At 39.1% G+C, this 20,416-nt stretch overlaps 2 protein-coding genes across 2 annotated transcripts in view; one reads left to right on the top strand and one right to left on the bottom strand.

Moving 5' to 3' along the window:
- LOC104926860 (uncharacterized) overlaps positions 1-4,200 on the top strand; it is a 35,253-nt gene extending 31,053 nt beyond the window's left edge. The window contains exons 60-65 of the mRNA XM_027282641.1: positions 838-999; positions 1,087-1,223; positions 1,793-1,935; positions 2,041-2,135; positions 2,495-2,750; positions 3,336-4,200. Coding sequence (XP_027138442.1) covers positions 838-999; positions 1,087-1,223; positions 1,793-1,935; positions 2,041-2,135; positions 2,495-2,750; positions 3,336-3,424 — 882 coding nt within the window. The 3' untranslated portion in view covers positions 3,425-4,200. The remainder of the gene's footprint in view (positions 1-837; positions 1,000-1,086; positions 1,224-1,792; positions 1,936-2,040; positions 2,136-2,494; positions 2,751-3,335) is intronic.
- A 2,639-nt stretch (positions 4,201-6,839) lies between these two features.
- On the bottom strand, positions 6,840-19,036 carry txndc11 (thioredoxin domain containing 11). The gene is made up of 13 exons (XM_010740794.3): positions 18,449-19,036; positions 16,852-16,948; positions 16,630-16,749; positions 15,691-15,788; positions 14,504-14,633; positions 14,200-14,293; positions 13,838-13,950; positions 13,532-13,735; positions 12,121-12,823; positions 10,300-10,481; positions 9,921-10,033; positions 9,756-9,836; positions 6,840-8,741 (listed from the first exon to the last, which is right to left on the bottom strand). The coding sequence occupies exons 1-13, from the start codon at positions 18,571-18,573 to the stop codon at positions 8,210-8,212; spliced, it is 2,592 nt and encodes an 863-aa protein (XP_010739096.3). The 5' UTR covers positions 18,574-19,036; the 3' UTR covers positions 6,840-8,209.
- Between the last annotated feature and the right edge of the window lie 1,380 nt (positions 19,037-20,416).

The raw sequence follows: 20,416 nt of genomic DNA, 5'->3' as shown, positions 1-20,416 counted from the left end.
TACTGGTTTGATGATTTATGCCTGTAAAGTTTATTGCATTCAAGATAAAATATCCTGCTTTTGAAGCTAAATGTTTGCATGAAATTATCATTAATCATATCTGTCCCAAAGAAGTATGTTAGCTAAAGTTAAAAGTTAAACAGAGTATGATCTGGACATGAAGAAATCTGTTTCCACTAAGTCCATATATACATGGAGGATGACTATATTGGAAGGATACAAAGCTATTACAGGTCCTTCAGGCAGCAAGTAAAAAACCAATCACTAGATAGAATATTAATATGGAATAACCATATAATTATTAATATAGTGTATATTAAAAGTGAAGTTAAAAACCTATTCTTGAAGGATTCAAAAGGACAGATTCTACCAAATTTGGAATAGATTAATTGAATTTATAACCACAAAGTGAGCAGACTTTGTGTGACTGAGGCCTGGCGCTGCTTCATACATTTACGTAAAAACTGGAAAAAGACTTTTGCTTTTAAGAATAGCAAGAGATGCTAAATATTTTGTATACTAACCTGATAGAAAAAATTAAATAAAACAAATTATAACACACATTAACACATATAATACATAGTAATGCATCATAAACGGTGGCCTGGGTTTTATTTTTGATTTAGAAATAGTCTATGGATTCAACAGTAGTTTAAGAAAATATCTGCATTGCAAAGACTCTGTAGTTTTAACATTTTCTAACTTACTTTGAAGGGCAACACGTTTTTCTCTTCACTTTGTGTCACTTTACAGTTAAAACTCGATGGATAACATTTAACAAACTGTTTCTGACTGCTGGCTGATAATGTCGTCTTACTGATTCTCACATATTTTTAGGCTTATGGTGCCAACTCGACCATCCCAGAAAGTCAGGTTCAGCTCTTAGGCCCAGCGTCCCGTGTGGCCACTACTGATGACATCAACTCGTGGACTATCACTCAGATCGACACGCTCTCTGCTCTGATGGACTCATCCAACGGGCAGTGGGACCCAAGCCTGGTGAGAAAACAACTAAACAGATAAAGCGTGTTTGTGTGTGTGTCTGTTTTTGTGTTAAAGCTAGTCAGTGTTTCTTCTTGTCTTCAGGCTAAAGCCATCGTCACTAAGTATCTGAGTCAGGAAGGAAACAAACTGGGCAGTGCTGAACTCAACGCCATCGGAGGAACCAACCTGTGCTCACTGGATGTCGATGTTTTGAGGAGCATTTCCCAACAAAGCCTCAAGTAAGAAGTCAGGACCATGTGTGTTTAGATGATTGTTACACACAAAAAAGACAAAATAGTTCAAATAGTTTAAGATATGTTCATTTGCTGTTAAGTTAGTTGAATTAAACTCATCCTTAACCGCTTACAACCTGGAAATGTGCAAGAATAAAAACAGTCTGAGCTGTGAAGGATCATAAAAACACAATAATAACATCACATAACTACTGCATATACTTCAATATGATGTTGCATATGAGCTGCGGTATCCAATCTTACATGTTGCATCTTTAAATTCTTTTTTTTTTTTACTTGTTGGATCGAGTCTGGATTTTTTGTCTTTTAGAGAATACAATGGAAATGTACCCACAATCAGAGCTCCCTTTAAATTTGTATTAGCAACTTTTTAAACCCAACACATGTCCATGTTACTAAAGGTAACTCTGATTCATGGTGTACTTGTCTCTTGTATCATTGTTCTTTTTTTTTTTGGTATCCAGTAGCTGCTGTACCCACTGAGCTATTTAGGACGTGCACCCTCATTCTTGCCTATTTCTCATCTTATTTTTGTTTCTTTGTGTTTCCTGCAGAGACGCCGAAGCCCTGATTCTGTCCAACTGCACCACAGAGAAACACAAAGCGCTCTTCACCATCGCCAGACAAGCTTTTGGCACAGACACACGTGCTACAACTATCTCCACTAAAAGCTACCAGCTCACGTCAAGTTACCTTCGTAAGACCCACACACGCACACACACAGCTTCAGACTGCATGCAGAAAATCTGAATTTATTCACAAAACAGTTAAACTCACTTTTCAATTCTTTTCTCGCCTGCAGCGGGTGCAACTTTGGACTATGTCCGAAGTTTGTCAGCCTCCGATGTCAACATGGACATGGCTACTTTCACCAGCCTGGATGAGAACGTTGTACTGGTCAGTGGAGTGTGTGTGTGTGTGTGTGTGTGTGTGTGTGTGTGTGTGTGATTTTATATATTTTAGAAATGGTTTTGGTGAGGTATGGTACACTGATTGTTTATGAGAAGTTTTAAGAGTGATGATGGACAAAATCCACAAGTTCACATGAACGTTCAGCATTCGTATAAAGACACAATGTTGTACCAAAAGGAGTGTAATTCACTTGACTGCTGAAGGATTATATTAACTTTGGTTTAACTGTAGATTTTATCCATCATCACTTACACTGGTGACCTGTGTGAACAGAAGACCGACCTATCCTTAAAATAAGTTTATTTGCATACACATTAAACACTTATTTGCTCTGCTCTCTCCAGGATCTGACTGTTAATGAAGTTAAAAACCTTCTTGGCACTAACTTGCCAGATCTGAAGTCCTATGAAGAGCAAACACTGGTACAGAAATGGATCCGCTCACAGTACCAATCAGAGCTTAACACACTGGGAATAGGGCTTCAGGGAGGCAGGGCTGACCCCGCCACTACTACTACTGCACCCACCGTTGCCACCGTCGCCCCCGTCACCACATCACTGACTACTGCTGGATCTGGAACAGGAACTACTGCCACCACAGGTGAGTACTGAAAAAGTAAAAAAATCAGGAAACTGATCTCGTTGAGATCTCTTTTTCAACCAAATCAAATATAGAAGTTTAGGTTAATGATCAACGTTCACAAGAAATTCAAGGGTATGATACAAAGGTGAGCTCAACACAAACAACAAACATGCCACTCAGACTGTCGGCGGTTCTAGCGTAAATAACGTAGTTCTTCAAATTGAAGCCTGGGGATTAGAGGGTTGGGGCAGGTGCTCCAGTCGTGGTTTTCTAAGTTCAACCAGAAATGACTGCTATATGTCAGAAAAGTTATTAAGATTGTCCATCGTGTCATATCGAACTTTCTCCACATGTAATATACCAGTGAGGCACAGCATCCGACCTACATACATAATTGTGCTTTGCACTGAAACACTGTGTTGGGAAGGAGAAATCCCAAATAATGTTTTAAATACACAGCTGTACATGCCAGGAAACCACTTAAATATGTCACACCAACAATTAAACAGCTTTGGGCATGTCCAGAATCAGAGAGATTTACATCGATCACGTAGAGAGGAAATGATTCCTACTGAAGCCTGTGTGTTTCTGTGTTTGTTTCAGGTAATGGATCGCGTATCCGGGCAGATCCCGGCTTCTCCGTTCTTGTTCTCCTTTCGCTCCTCATCGCTTCTCTGCACTTTCTCGTATGAAGAAACACATTGGTTATTGTAACTGATGAAGATATATTCACTAATATACTCTTAAAGAGATATGTGACATGAAATGGCAACTCTTTACTTGCTTATTATTATGCTTACTATTGAGAAAATATGTATAGCGATACAGTGAAGAATGTGTCCTCGATTAATTGATCCTTCAGTAACAAGCTCTTACATATATTTACTTTGTGTTTTTTTTTCCTGGTGGTTCGTTTTTTTTTATTATTAAAATGAAGGTTTAATAGAAAAATGAAGATGACACTTTCTACTGTATTTGTGTTGATGTAATCCAGCATATACATTGGGAAATAGCACTTTCTATAGGCAGCCTGACCTCAAAAAAATGAATGGCATGCCAGAAGCTGTATTAAAATAATATTAATAATAAATGCACACTGTATGTAGTCACAGTTTATTATTAATATTTGAGGTTTTGACAGAGGGTCACATCATTTTAATTTCTACAGTTAAACACAGACAACAAATTTAGTGACAATAATGTTAATCATAATATTAATAATCATGAATATATGAGCAAGTCTGAGCTGTAAGAAAGTGAACGCCGTCTGTTTCTTCAGTTTAACTTTGTAACAAATAATTTAATTTGAGGCCTGAGCAGACATGCTGTGTAACGGTGTCATTACGGTGTCAAAGGTTCATTCAGGAGGAAACTGCTGTCTGTACTGACGAATGAGAAGGTTTAGAAGTCGATTAACCCTTCCATTGTTTTCTCAAATAACAATTTTGTCTATAAAATGAAAAGAAAACAAAAGAAAACAAAAAGCCCTGTGTAATCTCACAGAGCTCAAAGTGACATCTTCAAATGTTTTATCTGGCCAACAGTCCAAAGAAATCCAAATCAGTTCACTATCACCTACGAGGAAGAAAAACATCAAATTCTCACATTTAAGAAGCATCAAACCAACAAATGTTTGGCTAAAACAGTTAACTTTAGGACTCATTTTCTGACTAATCAATTAATCAACTACTCGTTGCATCAGTTACAAGCGTTTATACACGCCGAGTGCGGTCTTGCAGGTAGGGCAGGTGTGCTTTGCATCCCTCAGCCGGTCCACACAGAACGGGATGAGACAGCAACCTAAAACACAGCTGGAGAAGACAACGCCAACGTTGCATTCATACATATATATAATATATCTATAATTTTAGCATTTACCTAATTATTTAAATAAAGGTTAAGTTTTCATGCATTTCATGTCAGTTTCTTATTATCACATCAACATCTACCACACTGCATAATTAATTACACTAGCAGTTAGAGGGCCATCAGTCCTTTTTGGTCCAGACTGATTGGATTATACCTAAAGTACTGATCAAATTCCTGTCAGCCTCGGATCAACTTAGTTCATGTGTTATGTTTGCAGCAACCTCTGTTGCTGTGAAGTGAAGCCAATGCAGAAGTGCCAGTGTTTACAGCCTGGTACGAAAAACAGTTTTGGTCTCTATAGCTACTGTACGCAGTCTGAATTTCACAGAGGCTTCATTCAGCTTGCCTTTTCAATTAGCCAGGAGGCGGTAGAGGCAGGACTGCCAATATGGCGATGGCCAGAGCCACTACACACTAAGCTTCACATCCAGCTCTTCAGAAACCTGTGGGAGACGTTACGGATACAACGTCCATGTTATTTCCCCCATGCCCCAGTACTAATATTCAAAGAGCCGTAAGCTTTTGTGGTTTTGCAGCTTTACTTCTTAACAAATATTATAATGGACTGTTTGACACTCCTTACCCACAGAAGAAGAGTCCTCCACAGAAAAGGTAGGTGAGCAAACCAGGGGAGTAGTCCACCTTGGAGAGTACCATCTGATGGCATTTAGGACAGGCAATCTGAACTGGACCGTCTCCCAACGGTACAACTGTCACTAGATGAAAAGAGGATTGAGATGGCCCAAAAAATGAAGACAGAGTGGACAACAAAATGCATATAATTTATATATATTTACAGGTATTAATGATGTGGAACAACCCAGTGAGCTAAAAGTCAGATCACAAACAGACTTACCAACTTGTGCATTTGCCATTGTTCCTATAAATAATTAATAGCAAAGATGTAGATAAATACAGGCTACAACATATCAACATATCAGAGAGAAATCAACGTTAAAATGATGATAATAAACAAGATTCAATGATTTGTGAATGAATTATGGTGATCACAAATGCATTTTCCTATTCAACTAAATGTATATTAACATAATTTAAAACAAGAAATAAAAAACAACAACAACCCTCTATATAAGGAATAAATTATATTAATCAATTTTAGTCGTATTTTCAACTTTTCGTTTGTACACATGAAGATACATGTGTGATCACTGTAATTTATTTACAAATTGACCCTTCATGCAAATCTTATTTACCTGAAATAAATGATTAAACATGCATTAAACATCAGTATATTTGGATTCTTTATCATTGCTTTGTGGAGCAAACAAGTTCAACATGTAACATATAACCACTGAAATCCTACAAATACCAACATATTTAGTTTAATAAATCAAATGAACAAACTTTTTAAAATAAGACAAAGTACTTACTGTTTCTGTAGAAGAATGTCTGACTGCTCAGAGGACAGTTTTCCTAGTGCAGGCTAGACCTTCCCTGTCAAACGTTGTTTACTTCCTCTGGAGTCATAAGATTGTTGGCCCAACCCAAACGCAAATGAATATTTAATGACAAAAAGCTTCTAACCATTGATTTTTCCAGATCTGTACATGAGAGCAGCTCTCAGCTGGATTGTCTCCTCAATGCAATCTAATCATTATTATGATGTTATAGATTTGTCATAATTTGGGTGCACATTTGTTGAATTTAATCACCTCTTTGTGCAACATGGAAAGGAGAAAATGTTGGTGCATGTTCAGTGCACAGATATAGATTTACATATATATGATGACGATGATATGATGAGTTTTTAAATATAACTTGAGGATTAGGGAGTAAAGACAAACCATCTATGCAGTTTCAGTGTTTTTTTAAGTGCTGTAGCAAAAATGTAAAAATATCTGGTGTGTTGGAAAACAGCTGTGTGGCTGACAGACTTGTAGTGTCTGACTCTAACTAAAGACAAATAACCGTCCATTCAGACTGAAATTAACAGCACATGCTCATGCTGCTTCAAATTACATCTGCCATTTAACTCTTTGCTGAACATAGTGCTACGGTTCATGATGGCACGCAGGACAGGGTCAGCAAAATATATATTTTTACCACGTAAAAAAAAAAAATCAATATCTGTTTAAGTCTACATCTTATTGAGAATATTTTCATGCTTAACCTTGCTGTCAGACAACCTTTTAAAACCTAAAACCTTCCCGATTTTCTATTTTTTATTATGATTTATACGCAACATTCTCGACATAAAGCACAACAAACATACATGAGGACAATAAGATGAAAGGTTTTTAATCAGTAAAAACAGGTGCAATATTTCACATGTAAACAATTGCAGCATCTTATTCTTAATACCTGAATAGTTACATAGAAATAATATTTTAGTGACTCGAGGATTCCTGTAAAAATAGATCAGCTTAACAAAAGAAGTAAATACCCTTCCAAAAAAAAAAAAGAAAAGAAAAAATCTTGCTAAATATTTCAAGTGCTCTTAGACTCACCAACAGATCAGTGAGCAGGCGCCACATCTTCAGTATTAAATAAATCTCCGCCTCATCAAAAGCCTTCTCCCTGCAGCCGAACTCTACTTCACTAACCTGTAGTCATGCACCTACCTACTAGAAGCAAAGACCTGCTCTCAGTACTCAGCTCGTAGGCAGCAGGTGAGTTCGTTACCTTTTTAAATTCTCAGACACATTCCCACAAAACAAACTCCCTCAGTACAGCCGGTCATGTCAGGCAGCCTCGCCCCGTCCACCCCCAAACAACTTTAAGCTGCCATGAATGAAACTCAGCACTTCCTCCATCATTCTTCTTTTCTTGTACGTAGCCTATTTATGTTGAAATCATCAGAAAGTGTTGAGTTTTATTGACGGCAGCTTCACATCGATTGGTGGTGCGACAAAGAGGGAACGGACTGGAATGAATTAATAAGAGCATGAAAACATTATTTCTGTTTAAAAAAGAGAAAGTGAGAGCAGCAGAGTGGCGAGTAAACTGTAACATCATCCTGTTGTGCTGAAGGAATTAGTACTGTGAGTTTACAGTGAGCTGTTGTAGTAACATACAAATGACTTCAACCCCTGCACCAGTGCCTAGAGCCATTATTTGAATACTGGACTTTTATCAGAGAATCTGCGGTACTTCAGTCAAAGATCGAGAATTTGGCTGCAGAGTCTTTGTAGCACAATTGCCTCCGGTTATGTCTTCACCCGTCAGACGTTACATTTTTGACTAATTGGACTTGGACAGTTGGCACTTAATTCCCATACGCTTGTGTTCTCAGGAGTGGATCGTCCCACTTATCATCACAGCACTTTAATGTAGTTTTCTGTGTCTGGCAAACGACGCCGTTCCCCTTGCTGCTTAACCACCTTTTAACGTTCAGATGTTTCCTGTCCTGACATAGCAGCAGTTAGCGTTTTTCTTCTGACAGATCACATTTCATCCTCATTCTTCTTTCCATTTATTAGGCTGTTGCCCACTGGGTTTTACATGACCTCTTCATCGTAGCTTCATTGAGCTTAAAAATCCCTCATGGTTTACCACATCTCAGGTCTAACCACCACTTTTATGTCCTCCCTTCATTTCCTGGCCCTCTTCTTCATCTCTTGCTCTTAGGATTTCCTGCAGACTTGTGGTCACGAGGCCATATGGTTTCTTCTCTGTTCTGCCTCTCTCCTCTCCACCTCCTCCTGCTCTTTAGTCTCCGTTCTGTCCTTTAGCGCCCTCAGCAGGACCCTGAGCAGCGTGTTCTCATTCAGCAGGTTTTCTGAGGTGTCTGCCAGCTCCTGCAGTCGTCTCACTGCCTCCCCGAGCTGCCAACTTTTCTCCCGGTGCTGTTCCTCTAAGCTTTGCCTTTCTCGCTGCAGCTCGGCGTTCTGGGCCTCTAAGCTGCGAGTGTCAAATTTTAGCCGCCGGTTGTCACGCCACAGCTGCGCCAGCTGTTGGGAGAGACGTTCGCGGGCGTGATGCAGTGCTTGAACCTCGTGCTGGAGCGCCAGAAACTCTGCACGGAAGATAACACCGGGTCCTACGCCCTCCTCTGCCCCGCTAGACGCGGTCACTGGTTTGTCTGCATATTGCACAGAGCCGGAGTGCTGCAGGATGAAGTGGAGGAGGTTGGGTAACGTGATGGGCAGGTCATCGGGAAACTTCACACTAAAATGTTTTCTTGAAGAGAGACAGAAACGAGAGAAAACACTGAAAATCATTGATAATATTGTGGTGATACTGAGAATCAACGACACTGACTCACAAGTCACGTGAAGAACAGTTAAGGTCAAATAAAGAATTTGGAAGATGTGTTTGAGAAAAGGTGGATTTAGATGGAGGCAAACTATCAGCTACATCAGTGTTTCTCAAACCCTTTACACCTCACACCACCTCAGAGTATAATAGTAATATTAAGCTCTCCAAGGAACACAGTTACGACTTTACGACGATGTTTAAAATACAGTTTAATTATAATAATCTAATTAATCTAAATGAGAAGGGGGATAAATCCTGTGAACAATGGGATTGCTATAACCACGGAGACTTTTAACATTTTTATTCTTTAATCTCGACCTCTTGTGGTCCACGTCCTGCATCTATACTTTCTTATTTGTCTCACTGACTGTGAAGTAATACCCCAGACCTCATCTGTTCGGTGTTCACACAAAAACTAAAATACAGCAGCATAGGCCGATCCTGTTCAGCTACAGACTGTTCTTGCGTTAATAAGGTTTATTTATAATCAGAAGATTTTTTTTATTGTTGTTGAATCTTGAATGAAACTGGTTCAAGAACCAGAGCTAATTTGGAGGAAAACAGGTACCGGTACTCATAATCTGTGTTTCTCTGGGGTTCAGTATCTTGCTCAGCGACACTTGGACATGCAGACTGGAGGAGCCGGGGATCGAAACGCAGATCATCTGATTAATAGACGACTCGCTCTACCCCCGGCTGTGGCTCAAGAAACAGAGCAGGTAGAGGTAGAGTATGTTTTAGAGATTCCTCCATGTACCACTAGAGAGAGCTTGCGTACCACTGGTGGTACACGTACCATAGTTTGAGAACCAGTGAACTACATCATCAAAATGCACATAAGGTTAGCTCCCAGTTTGTCCTCTCCTGTTCAAATAGATGGACTATTATGTTACTAAATGTTGGACCACTCCTTGTGTGTTTTTGTGTCACGCTTACCTGTATTTAGGAAAGAGAAGAATAGAGGGAACGTGATCCACCATGAACTCCCACGGAAGGTCATTGCGAGCAACATTCACCCTACACAGACAAAATGAGGTCATTTTAAATCATATTTATTTACCTGCATCAACAGTCCGACATGAAAACATACTCGTATTGTACCTGGCGACGGTGATGGTGCCGTTTCCCTGTAGTAATCTGGCCAGCTGGATGATGACGTGGTTGAGAACGGAGCAAAATCCACACCACTGTGTGTAGTAGAAGAGCAGCACATCCTACAGGAGACCACACACACACACACGTTCATATTTATTCTTCACAGATCAGGTGATTAATCATGCATGAAATCAAAGTTATGAATATTATATTCCATGTCTATCTTATTCCGATCTTACACACTGGACATTTAAACGGCTTCTCCAGCATATCTAAATCAGTACTTAAACGTAAAAACGTAAAACTTGTAATCTGTTTCCATTCAACATCAGCTGGTTTGTGTCAGTGCCTTAAAGGCTGAAGGGTAAGTGAGTCTTTTTCTCACCTTTTGGAGGTCCATGACAGAAGGCAGGAAGGAGGACGTGGTTAGCTCTGTGATAAGGGGGCGAGGATGCTGGTGTTTGTCTGGATGCCTGGTATCCTCGTCCCCTGCTTTTCTTTCCTCTTCTCCAACCAAGTGTCTCTGCAAGAGGCTGTACGGCGCGCTGAAGTTCCTGATGAAGGCCTCTTTAAAACGGAGACACGCATGATGAAAAAAGAGAATCACTTTTAGAGGCATATTCAAATCTAACACAAATTTTACTTATACAACTATGATTGTTGTTGCAGCAATCTAACATTTCTGACAGAAATGCACCAACTTTCAGGGTGCATGAAGAAGCCAGATAATTATACTTTTTTTTTTTAATTACTTATTTAATTTAATTTTTACTGTAAGAGCCAAAATGTGTCTATAGCTTGTGTTTGTTCTTGGGATTGGCAAACAGGGGGTGTGGGATTCACGCAAAGAGGGTGAGTAGGTCTTGGATATTTTCTGTTGACTCTAGTCTTGTCGCATTATGCCAAGTTAAGTTATTCTTTTTATTATGTTGTGAGATCAACACATTTGGGCTCATAGAGTTCATCTGGGTCCATCTAGAAATTTAGAAAATGCCTTCAGGATGACTTTCACGTCATTTTGGACAAGAATCCAAACGTTAAATGATAATCAGGTGAAATCTTAAAATTTTAAAGACATGGCCAGTGGCAAAAATGGTGGCAACAGCAGTAATATATTATTAAATACATCAGCACTGAATTGACATGCGCACAGGAAAGCATTCAAACTCATTATATCATCATAGGTCACTGTAGAGCACATCAAAACTGAATAAATGAACAACCGGTGTCTTAACTTTAGTATTGAAGGAGTGAGAATAACTGTGACCAACATAATTAAGCGTTTAAGATCATTAAGATTAAAAAAACATTACTTTCTTTTCTTTAAATCATTACTGCTGTTCTCTGTGCATCGCTGGTTCTAATGAGACAGACAAAATAAGAACATAATGTGTACATCACATTCCCAAAAAAGGGACCACAGTCACCATAATGCAAATGTTTAGCATGCAAAAAGACCTCCAAACAAAACCACATCAGCTAATTTGCATCACATGTAAAACTGTTGTCTTGTGTTTCAGTGGTGGTATAGTGGCTTTGCACCAAGATTTGTATCTGGGAACATAAACACACATGGTAACTACAAACTAGGCTAACACAAAACTCAGGAATGCATTTCTAAATTACGCCTGTGTCAAACTCAGTTCTTGCCGCGGCAGCCCAGGGTTCGAATCCGACCTGTGGCTCTTTCCCGCATGTCATTCCCCATCTCTCTCTCCCCACATTTCCTGTCACTCTACAAGCTGTCTCTGTCAAATAAAGCTTTTAGTTTAGTTAGTTTAAAGTTTATTTGTGCTTAGCCAAACTGATGGAAGGTCTGAATTATAAAGTTGCTTTTTTCAGTCGATGCAGATGCATTTATGTGTAAACTTGTCAAAGTGGAGAGAAACATTAATTTTAAATGTATTAATTATTTTTGTACTATCAGCTAATTGGTTGGTCCATTTTTCAAGACTGATTTCACCTTTTTAGGACTCATGTAACAGCTGTGGTGAATGGACTGTACTTATATGGGGCCTATCTACTCGTCCGACCACTCAAGGTGCATTTACACTACATATCTCATTCACCCATTCACACACAGAGTGCAGTGTAACAGCTTTAAACTCTTTATCTGACAACACTTTGTACAAACTAGCATAACCAGATATTTGTTACAAATCAAATAAATCCATATGACATTAAAGAAAGACAGTCCCAGTCTTACCTAGAGACTCGGTCAGTGTGGCCTCTGGGCTACGGTGGAGAACATAATGAACCTCATCCTTCAGGTTCACAATAGCTGCAAATGACCCGTCACCTTGTGCACCAGCCTCCTGGTGAAGAGAAGCACTTCTGTTGCCTGTTGCTCCAAGCCTCACCGCTAGAGGCCAGTTCAAAGCAACATCTAGCACATAAAACCTGAGCGTCCTGTTGGTCTGACACCAGAGTCCTGTGATGCCATCTCCTTCCTGCTGAGGGTCAGAAGAAGGAGGGATGGATGAAGAAGGAGCCATTAGGGGAACTCTTTGCATGTCTGGCTCTTCTTTGGTTTGTGATTGATTAAGTTGAGGTTCTACTTTTCTACAGCAGGCACTATATTGACTAAAGGGGCTGTAGCTGTTCAGAAAGTTACTACAGCCCAATGAGGTTGTGGTTTTCATGGACATGGGGGCAGATTCTCGGTGTAGGCAGCAGTGTCTGAGATAAGACTGCAACACATCTCCTCCGTGAGCCATGGAGGGGAACATGCAGCGTATAGACGAGCTGGTCAGGATCGATTGTGACAAGCTGAGGCACACCTCGCACACACTTGTGCTGGACTCTGGAAGAAGAACGGACTGGCAGCACGAATGGGAAGTGAAACTTTTGTCCAAGTTGGAGTGGTTATTGATGTCACAGGAATGATAACGCACAGCAATGTCTGCAACCTGAAAGACAAAAGAAACAAAGTGAAAATAACAATATTAATAACTACAATATCATCATCGATATAATGTTGAAATTAATTGGTAGCCAGCGTTTAAAGGCTATGGTTGATGTGGGCATGCTTCCTTGAATGAGAGATCCGGCTTAAATGAATAAACTCCAGGTCCAGTGGTGTAAGATAACTGTAACATGGTGCTGATAACGATACAGAGGTGGAGGGAAATCCCCCTCAGAATGTGAAGACTGAGATTGAAAATTATGGCGCTAGAATTAATTAATATAGCGTCTGCAAAAATGATAACTAGAAAATCCAAATATGGACCTTTCATCATTACTGTAGCTACGGGCTGTCATCTTGGACCAGTTTGAATTTTAGTAGCTTTTTTCGTTTGCTTTTGTTATGTGTTGGAAACGAGGTCTGGATTTACAATTCTGGCCTTGACACGGACATCTCCAAGAAAAACAGTAGTGGACCTAAAGATGAGCCCTGTGGCACACCGCAAGCGAGACACGTAGTAGAGGATGAAGCATTACCCACAATATTAGATCTTTCTATGGTTTGAGGTAGGATTGGAACCAAAGTGGAGCTTTATCAAAGACTCTACTCATCTCAGGACAATTAAACAAGATGCTGAGGTCTATTAAATGCAGCACTAAGGTCAAACTCTGAAGACAACAAACTTTCATTGAGCCTCTATGTTATTTATTACCTGCTGTAGTAAAGGATTGGGATTGGACCCGAGTGGATTGTGTGGCAGGAACAGCAGCAGTGCTGGACCTTTAGTCAGCTCATGTTCCAGGAGGCGGGACTTTGTCCCTGGAGGCTGCAGCCAATGGAGGACGGTCTCGTGGTGTTCAAACACCCAGCTACAGATGGCCTCTGATGTGAAGTTGCGCTCCCTTCGAGGGAAAATCTGACAGAAGAAAACATAGAGCACGATGCCAGTGCAATCCTTTAATAATAGAAAATTTACATTTTCTAAACTTTTCAGTCATGTCCTTGTGACTTTGCTTACCAAAGAGGAGTTTAATCTTCTGTAAAGGTAAACCGTTTCATCTTCTTCTAGTGAAATGGCCTCTGCCACCTGTTTGTTGGTCACAACCCCGAAACGTACAATACCACGGAAATCTGCACCAGAAAAACAGACACTCAGGGCTGAAGACTAAAGTTTCTATCCTGATTATCAAGCAAATACATACACAAGACTGCAAATTCAGTGTAGACATTAACCACGTGTTTAGTGGTCTACTTACTTCAACCTGCACTGTTAAAATGTTTCCCCGAAACATGGCCATTTCTAATCTAATTTGGCATACTTGATATGATTAAAAGCTTTAAAGAAGGAAGTAGCTTCAGTGCTGTATGATCTCTTCTTACCTCTCTTTAAGGCCTGCAGAGCAGAGGACAGATATGTGATGTACCCCGGCGGCTGAGGAGAGGAGTTAAACTGGAAGAAACCCACGACTCGAGGCTGAAAGTACACAAGAGACAGCTACTTAGAATATATCATATGAAATAAAGCCTTATTCCACTGTAAAGTCACACATTATGTAATACAATTCACCAACACTAAAACATGCAGGTCTTTTGTTAAGGAGAGATAATTTTAGTAACTTGCATAACAGCAACTTTTATCATGTTTTTCTGCCAACACTTCAGATGGCCTGAAGGCAAACAATACCTCATGATAGGAGAGAAACTCTTCAAGTGTGGCTCTGGATGGGAGGTAAGTGAGAGGTGTGATGACTCGGAGGATAAAACTTTCCACATATGGAGCCACAAAGGGACCCTTGTACTCTATAGGCCCAAACCTGCAACATAAAGAAAAGGAAACATAACGGTGGTGATCAGTATCAGGTGAAGTGTTATATCAGCAGAATCATAAAGAATAAAAAGGAGCAGAGGCACATTTTCATGTTTAATGAGTGTTTACATCATTTAGGTCACATCAGTAAAGTGATCACAAAATGATATTTGAATGGCCTCTACTAAATGCCCAGGGGGAAGCCGTCAATCAAATTCAATATTACAAACTACAGCCACTAAGGCAGGATAGATAGTACTTTATTGATCCCAAGGGAAATTCAAGAGATCAATCAAGGGATTTAAGGGATGGATGCTGTATTTGTTGTTGGCAAAGACTTCCAGTAGAATTCATTAAAACACACCACAAACGTTAAAAAACGTTAATTCATCATCTGCCATTACAGTTAATTAAAAATTGAATCTGTCTTACTCTTTTTATTAAATAAAGACAGACTCTATACATTATAATCATATTCCTAAACAGTACACTATAATCTGTCTGGTATCACTCTTTTGTAAATCTCAACATAACATAAAAACGGATAAACCAGATGCAAGTAAGGATCAGCAAAGTAAATAAAAATAAATAAAATCAAAATAAAATATCAAATACAAAATAGAAAATCAAACTTATTGAACAGAAACAGAGTGTAAGGTGTGCCCGTGTAATGCTCTAATCACTTTACAAAAAGAGCAACCAAGAGCAAATCAGGAAAAGACAGAAATCCACATTAAACTAATGATGGTTGTGCAGGTTTTATGTACACAATCTAACTCTTCATCTTTTTAAAAACTTCTGTTGTAGTCTAAGAGAAATGGTAATTCTTTCCATCCTGAATATATCTCAAATAATGTCAATCCAATCATCAACTGTGGGGATTTCTTGTTTTAGTTTTACACTCTTGTAATGCTCGTCTTACCCCAGAGCTCAGAATATGAAACTAATATCTAACCTGAGATCTAAAAACAGGATTTCTAGTTTAAATTGAATATATACCTGAATATTTTTTGCAAAAAATGTTATGAACCTCCTGTCAGTATGGAGTCAGTGAAGAGTCTTACCTTCTATAAAACAAATGGATGATCGGGTACTGATAGAAGCGGTTTTGCCTCCTACATTTCCCCTGACTCCACCAGCAGTTAACAGCCACAAACTGCACCTGTGTTTCAGTGTGTGTTTGTGAAAGAGAGAGAGAAACAAGAGCTGAGCAAAAATAATAATATTTTCACACCACAGACAGGGTATAGTTTATCATTCTCAGTCACGTGTGTTTTATTCGTTTCATCTACATTACAAAACCTCACAAATGACACCACAACAGTCAAACATATTCTAGTTAATAACTTTATTTTCTCTTCTAGATCAGTGTAACTCATGAAACTAATTTAGGTGCCATGTGGTCCTCTGACAAAGTCATATTGAAAATACGTTGATTCACCTGCTGATTCTTGGGTTTGTTTCAGGTTAGTTAATCTTTATTTGTCTCTTGGCTGTTACTTGGGAAGTTACTTATTCATCTACCAGCGAGCTGTGCGCAGATGCAGTGACACTTGATTTATACAGTTCACATGCAGCTGCTTTACATAATGAGACGTGCTGTGTGCATGTTGACAATATCAGGCATCATGAGTCAAATCCATACGGCAACATCAGTGACTGAAAAGAAGCCAAAGTGCCAAAAACGGCAGTTCCTCCAACGACCACTTGAGGCTGGCTACAGAATGAGTCGATCTAAACATGTTTACAGCCTGGTACAAAAAACTGTTTTAGTCTCTATAGCTTATTTCCTTGCTGGTGACAACTGAATTTCTATAGTATAAGTATAATTAATGTTTGTTTACTACCTGCAAAAGCAAGTTGAGTACCCCTAGATGTTTAATGTGTCTTTGTATTACCATGCCTGGTTATCAGCTCGGGCATCAGTTAAGATCACTATTTGCTATTGAAACAATCTTGCAGTGTTGTTATGAGTGTTTGTTGTGTCTTCAGCTGCTCCGTACCTGTTTGGCCAGCTTCTTAGCGACCTGCTGCACTTCCTGCCGGGCAGCCATCGAGTGAGCACACCACGGCGCATAAAAGAAGATGAGCGATACCTCCGCCATACTCCTGAGACGCTCCACCTGGAGAGACATTGTTAATGTTGTGGCTTAGTGCCAGGGTTAGGTTTTAAAATATCTAATGACAATAACTCGTAAGAAAGTGTTGGTGTCGTTGAATCTCACCTGATCTAACTGACCCAGGTAGAGGTCCACCACTGGGGCCTCAGTAGAGAAGAACCGCACCGGAGGCCGAGCAGCTGCCACCACATTTTTAGCACGGCTACAGAAATAAAGATAAAAAATAAGACAAAATTGGAAAAACTGACACACTTCACTCTGAGGTTGTCACAGGTGGAGTGAAACTGGCTCAACAGGTAGGATAGACCTGAGATCATTTGTCTATGATTTGCTTCAAGTTTCAGTGAGAACACTGGAGGATATGTCTGTGTCGTTTAGTGCTCAAAACATTTGTCAATTAATTTATTAGTCAATTAACAGAAACACTAATTATAGACGATTGTAATAACTAGAATAATAAGTTATTCAAATAAGTTCTTTGTCTGGTTTGCTGCTTTTTATTGCTGTAAATTAAATAAACTTAGGTTTTGCACTGTTGTACAGTCAGACAATAACATTTCGAAGAGTTCATATCAGGCTCTGCGGACTTGTGACGCCTATTTTCTATACATTTTCTGGTCAGTTGTGTAACACAATGAAGACACCAGCTGATTTACAGCTTCATCCCATTAAATCTCATTAAATCCCATTTAGTCTATAAAATAAGTCCATTAAAATTTCCCAAAGCCCAAGTTAAGGGCTTTAAAATTCTTGTAACATGATTGCTGTTAGGTTTGCTGTTACCGTCATGAGATTTTGACCGTCTCAGAAAATATCACAACGTAACTATATATTATCATCGGTTTACATGACCCTTAAAGGAATCTTTTTCGGATGAACAAATGCTTTATTATACTTAAAACACATAATATAATCTACTGTACTTTAGATAAGCAAATCTAAACAGTATGATTGATAACCGTCAAATTTCATACCATGATATTTGTACATAGCTGCCACCTGAACTGTTATTTAATAATGACTGACAAGGAACTGATTTGAGAGACTGGGACTGCTTTACTGCTTGATTAATAAAGTCAAATAATTACATTTTCGGTTGAATAACTGCTCAGGTTAGTAGAGATTTTGCAGGTCATACTTTAGTACTTGCACTAAAGTCATTCTGAATGAAGAACTCTTAATGGAGAGCAGTAATATTAATACTTTTACTGAATCAAACTTCTTGTACAACTCCAGGACGTGTCAGAGATACATTTGCTTCAAGTTTCAGTCTCCACAGCTGTCACATGTTGACTGGAGCATGAACACGAGTTGTTTACATCACTGCACCCTTGTCTTCAGAGTCATTTACAGTAACAGACACCACAAACATGAATGAAGTCCTCACACTGAAGCTACAATACGCTGCTGTGTTGTAGTACACTGTCTGTTTAAGATGTTTAAAGCATTGGTTAATCCTCTTGTCCTACTGTAACGTTACACGTCACTTTTAGACCAGCTGCACATCCACAACGAAGACCCTAATTGGTTACAAGTAACTAGATTAGTATAAGTAATAGCTAATTTACGATTTACTATCGCTACAAGCTTTATGTCTCTGCAAACTAAGCAGTTGTTCGAGCTTTAGTGGGTCTCGTCTCTGTACGCCTGATCACAAAACAATCTCCCCATAACTTGACTGTTGAACTGACGCTGTTGTTACCTGCATGTGAATTTGACAGCCAGGATGAGCAGGACGCTGAGCACGATAGCCCCGCAGAGGAGACCCGGTCTCCGGGCCATCAGAAACAGCACCTGCCGGAGAGACTGCCGCACCCGGCGCAGCATTACAGGCTGTCGTCGTCCCTGCGTCCCATTTATACGCCGCGGCTGCTGCCCAGCGAGTCCATTTGCCTAAACAGGCGTGTGTGGGGGAGGGGGGCGGGGACGGACGCTGGTTCGGTCGGGGACGGAGCTAACCTGGATTGGACATCGGTGCTGCTGGTGTGTCAGGTACACAAACGCGGTCAGACCAACCTTTCTTCCCCACGTAGACTTTCTACTTCCGCAACAACGACGTAAGGGAGAGGCGGCAAAGTGTCTGCCGACGGTTTAAAAGCGCGCCACACGTTTAACACTATCATATTAAAAAACGTAAAAAAAAAAGTTAAGAGTTAATATTTGTATAGGCCTCAGTTAAAGGTGAATTAAACCGTTTTAGATAAATATCACGTTTTAATTCGACCGCGGTAACCGTGTTTACAGTTATTTTTACGTTTTGATTCGTACGCGCTCTTTTGAGACAGTCCCTACGTTGTTATGGCGACAGCCGTTGCTGCCATGACAGCCATTGAACACTAGAGGGCGTGCGTTCTAACGGGTTCAATCAATCAAACTTTATTTATAACGAAAATTAGTACAATTTAAACTGCTTTACAACTTAATTACAAGGTACTATCATTGTACATGTATGTTTAACATTTTCGCCTTTTATTTTAGTCACTATTCTCTGTTTTTATTATATATTTTGATCTGTTTTATTGTGTGATTTGCTTCAAGTTTGTGGTCTGTGTCGTTTGCTCAAAATATTTGTCAATTAATTTATTAGTCAATTAACAGAAACACAAATCATAGACAATTGTAATAACTAGAATAACTATAACTATAACAACTATAATTAGTTGTTGTTTTTTTTAAAATTGCATTTCTAAATTAGATTATGGTCATAAAACTTGAGGATAAAAATCCTAAATGATAGTGCAGTGTATAAAATATGCCACTGACATATAGTTCAATATATGTATTAAAAATATACATGTAAAAAAAGATATGTTATTGACCCGTGAAAGTCATATTCATAGACTCAGTTACCCAGAGCATTTTTTAAAAGTCAAGCAGAAATGTAGTGTTTAATATAGTGTAGTAGGAAACATATCTTTGTGTAAAAAGTGTTGCATTTCCTCAGAAGGGAGAAAAAAGGAGGAGGATATTTAAAATTTGCTAATAATAATAATTTGTTATTAATCTAATACGTCGCTCTAAAAATGACTCAACTTTGGACATGACCAGAAAATGAGTGTGGTTCCCATTTCGTCTTTTCCAACACTTGTCTGAAGTGGTCAGGGTCCACTTTGCTGTTTCTTGTGGTGTCCAGAAGAATCATCATAACTCATCTAAATTTCAAATATCACAGCTGGTCATCAAATGTGCCTCTCTGCAAACCTCCCTTCAGTTATCTTTCTCCTTTATCTGTGTGGTATTGTTTGGGTTCACATGTAGTAGATTTTAAAGGATTTAATTTCTTTATAATTTATAATATTTTATCTAGATAATTCTCCTTACTTGTCCTGCTTTATGACATTACCCCCAAGAAATCAGTCTTATCTCATATAATTATGAAGTGGAGAGTTACTACACAAGTTTTTTGGGACGACTTCTGTCCTAAACATAATCATCCACGTTAAATTAAAACTGCCTGGCAATTACTTCATCATCAGAAAAACAAATCCACACAACAGGATTAACATTATATAAAAATCTTTATTCTTTCCTCATCATTAGAGAACATTGAAGAACAAAATCACAGTGTAGAACTTTTAAGTGCAAATGAACTATGTAAAAAATAAGGTCTTTGATTAGCACTACCCACCCATCACATAGAAATATATACTGCGAACAAACAAAACGTTGT

The sequence above is a fragment of the Larimichthys crocea genome, chromosome X, assembly GCF_000972845.2.
Source record: "Larimichthys crocea isolate SSNF chromosome X, L_crocea_2.0, whole genome shotgun sequence".
NCBI classification, from domain to species: Eukaryota; Metazoa; Chordata; class Actinopteri; family Sciaenidae; genus Larimichthys; species Larimichthys crocea.
This window is presented reverse-complemented; position numbering and strand designations above follow the sequence as displayed.

Bases quoted from the DNA above. Each gene is read 5' to 3' on its own strand.
- txndc11 (XM_010740794.3), bottom strand. From the start codon at position 18,573: ATGCTGCGCCGGGTGCGGCAGTCTCTCCGGCAGGTGCTGTTTCTGATG. The intron at 13,736-13,837 runs GTAAGCAAAGTC...TTCTTCTGTCAG, and splicing joins GAAGATTAAACTCCTCTTTG to ATTTTCCCTCGAAGGGAGCG. The intron at 8,742-9,755 runs GTAAGCGTGACA...TCTCTCTTCAAG, and splicing joins CTTCTCTTTCCTAAATACAG to AAAACATTTTAGTGTGAAGT.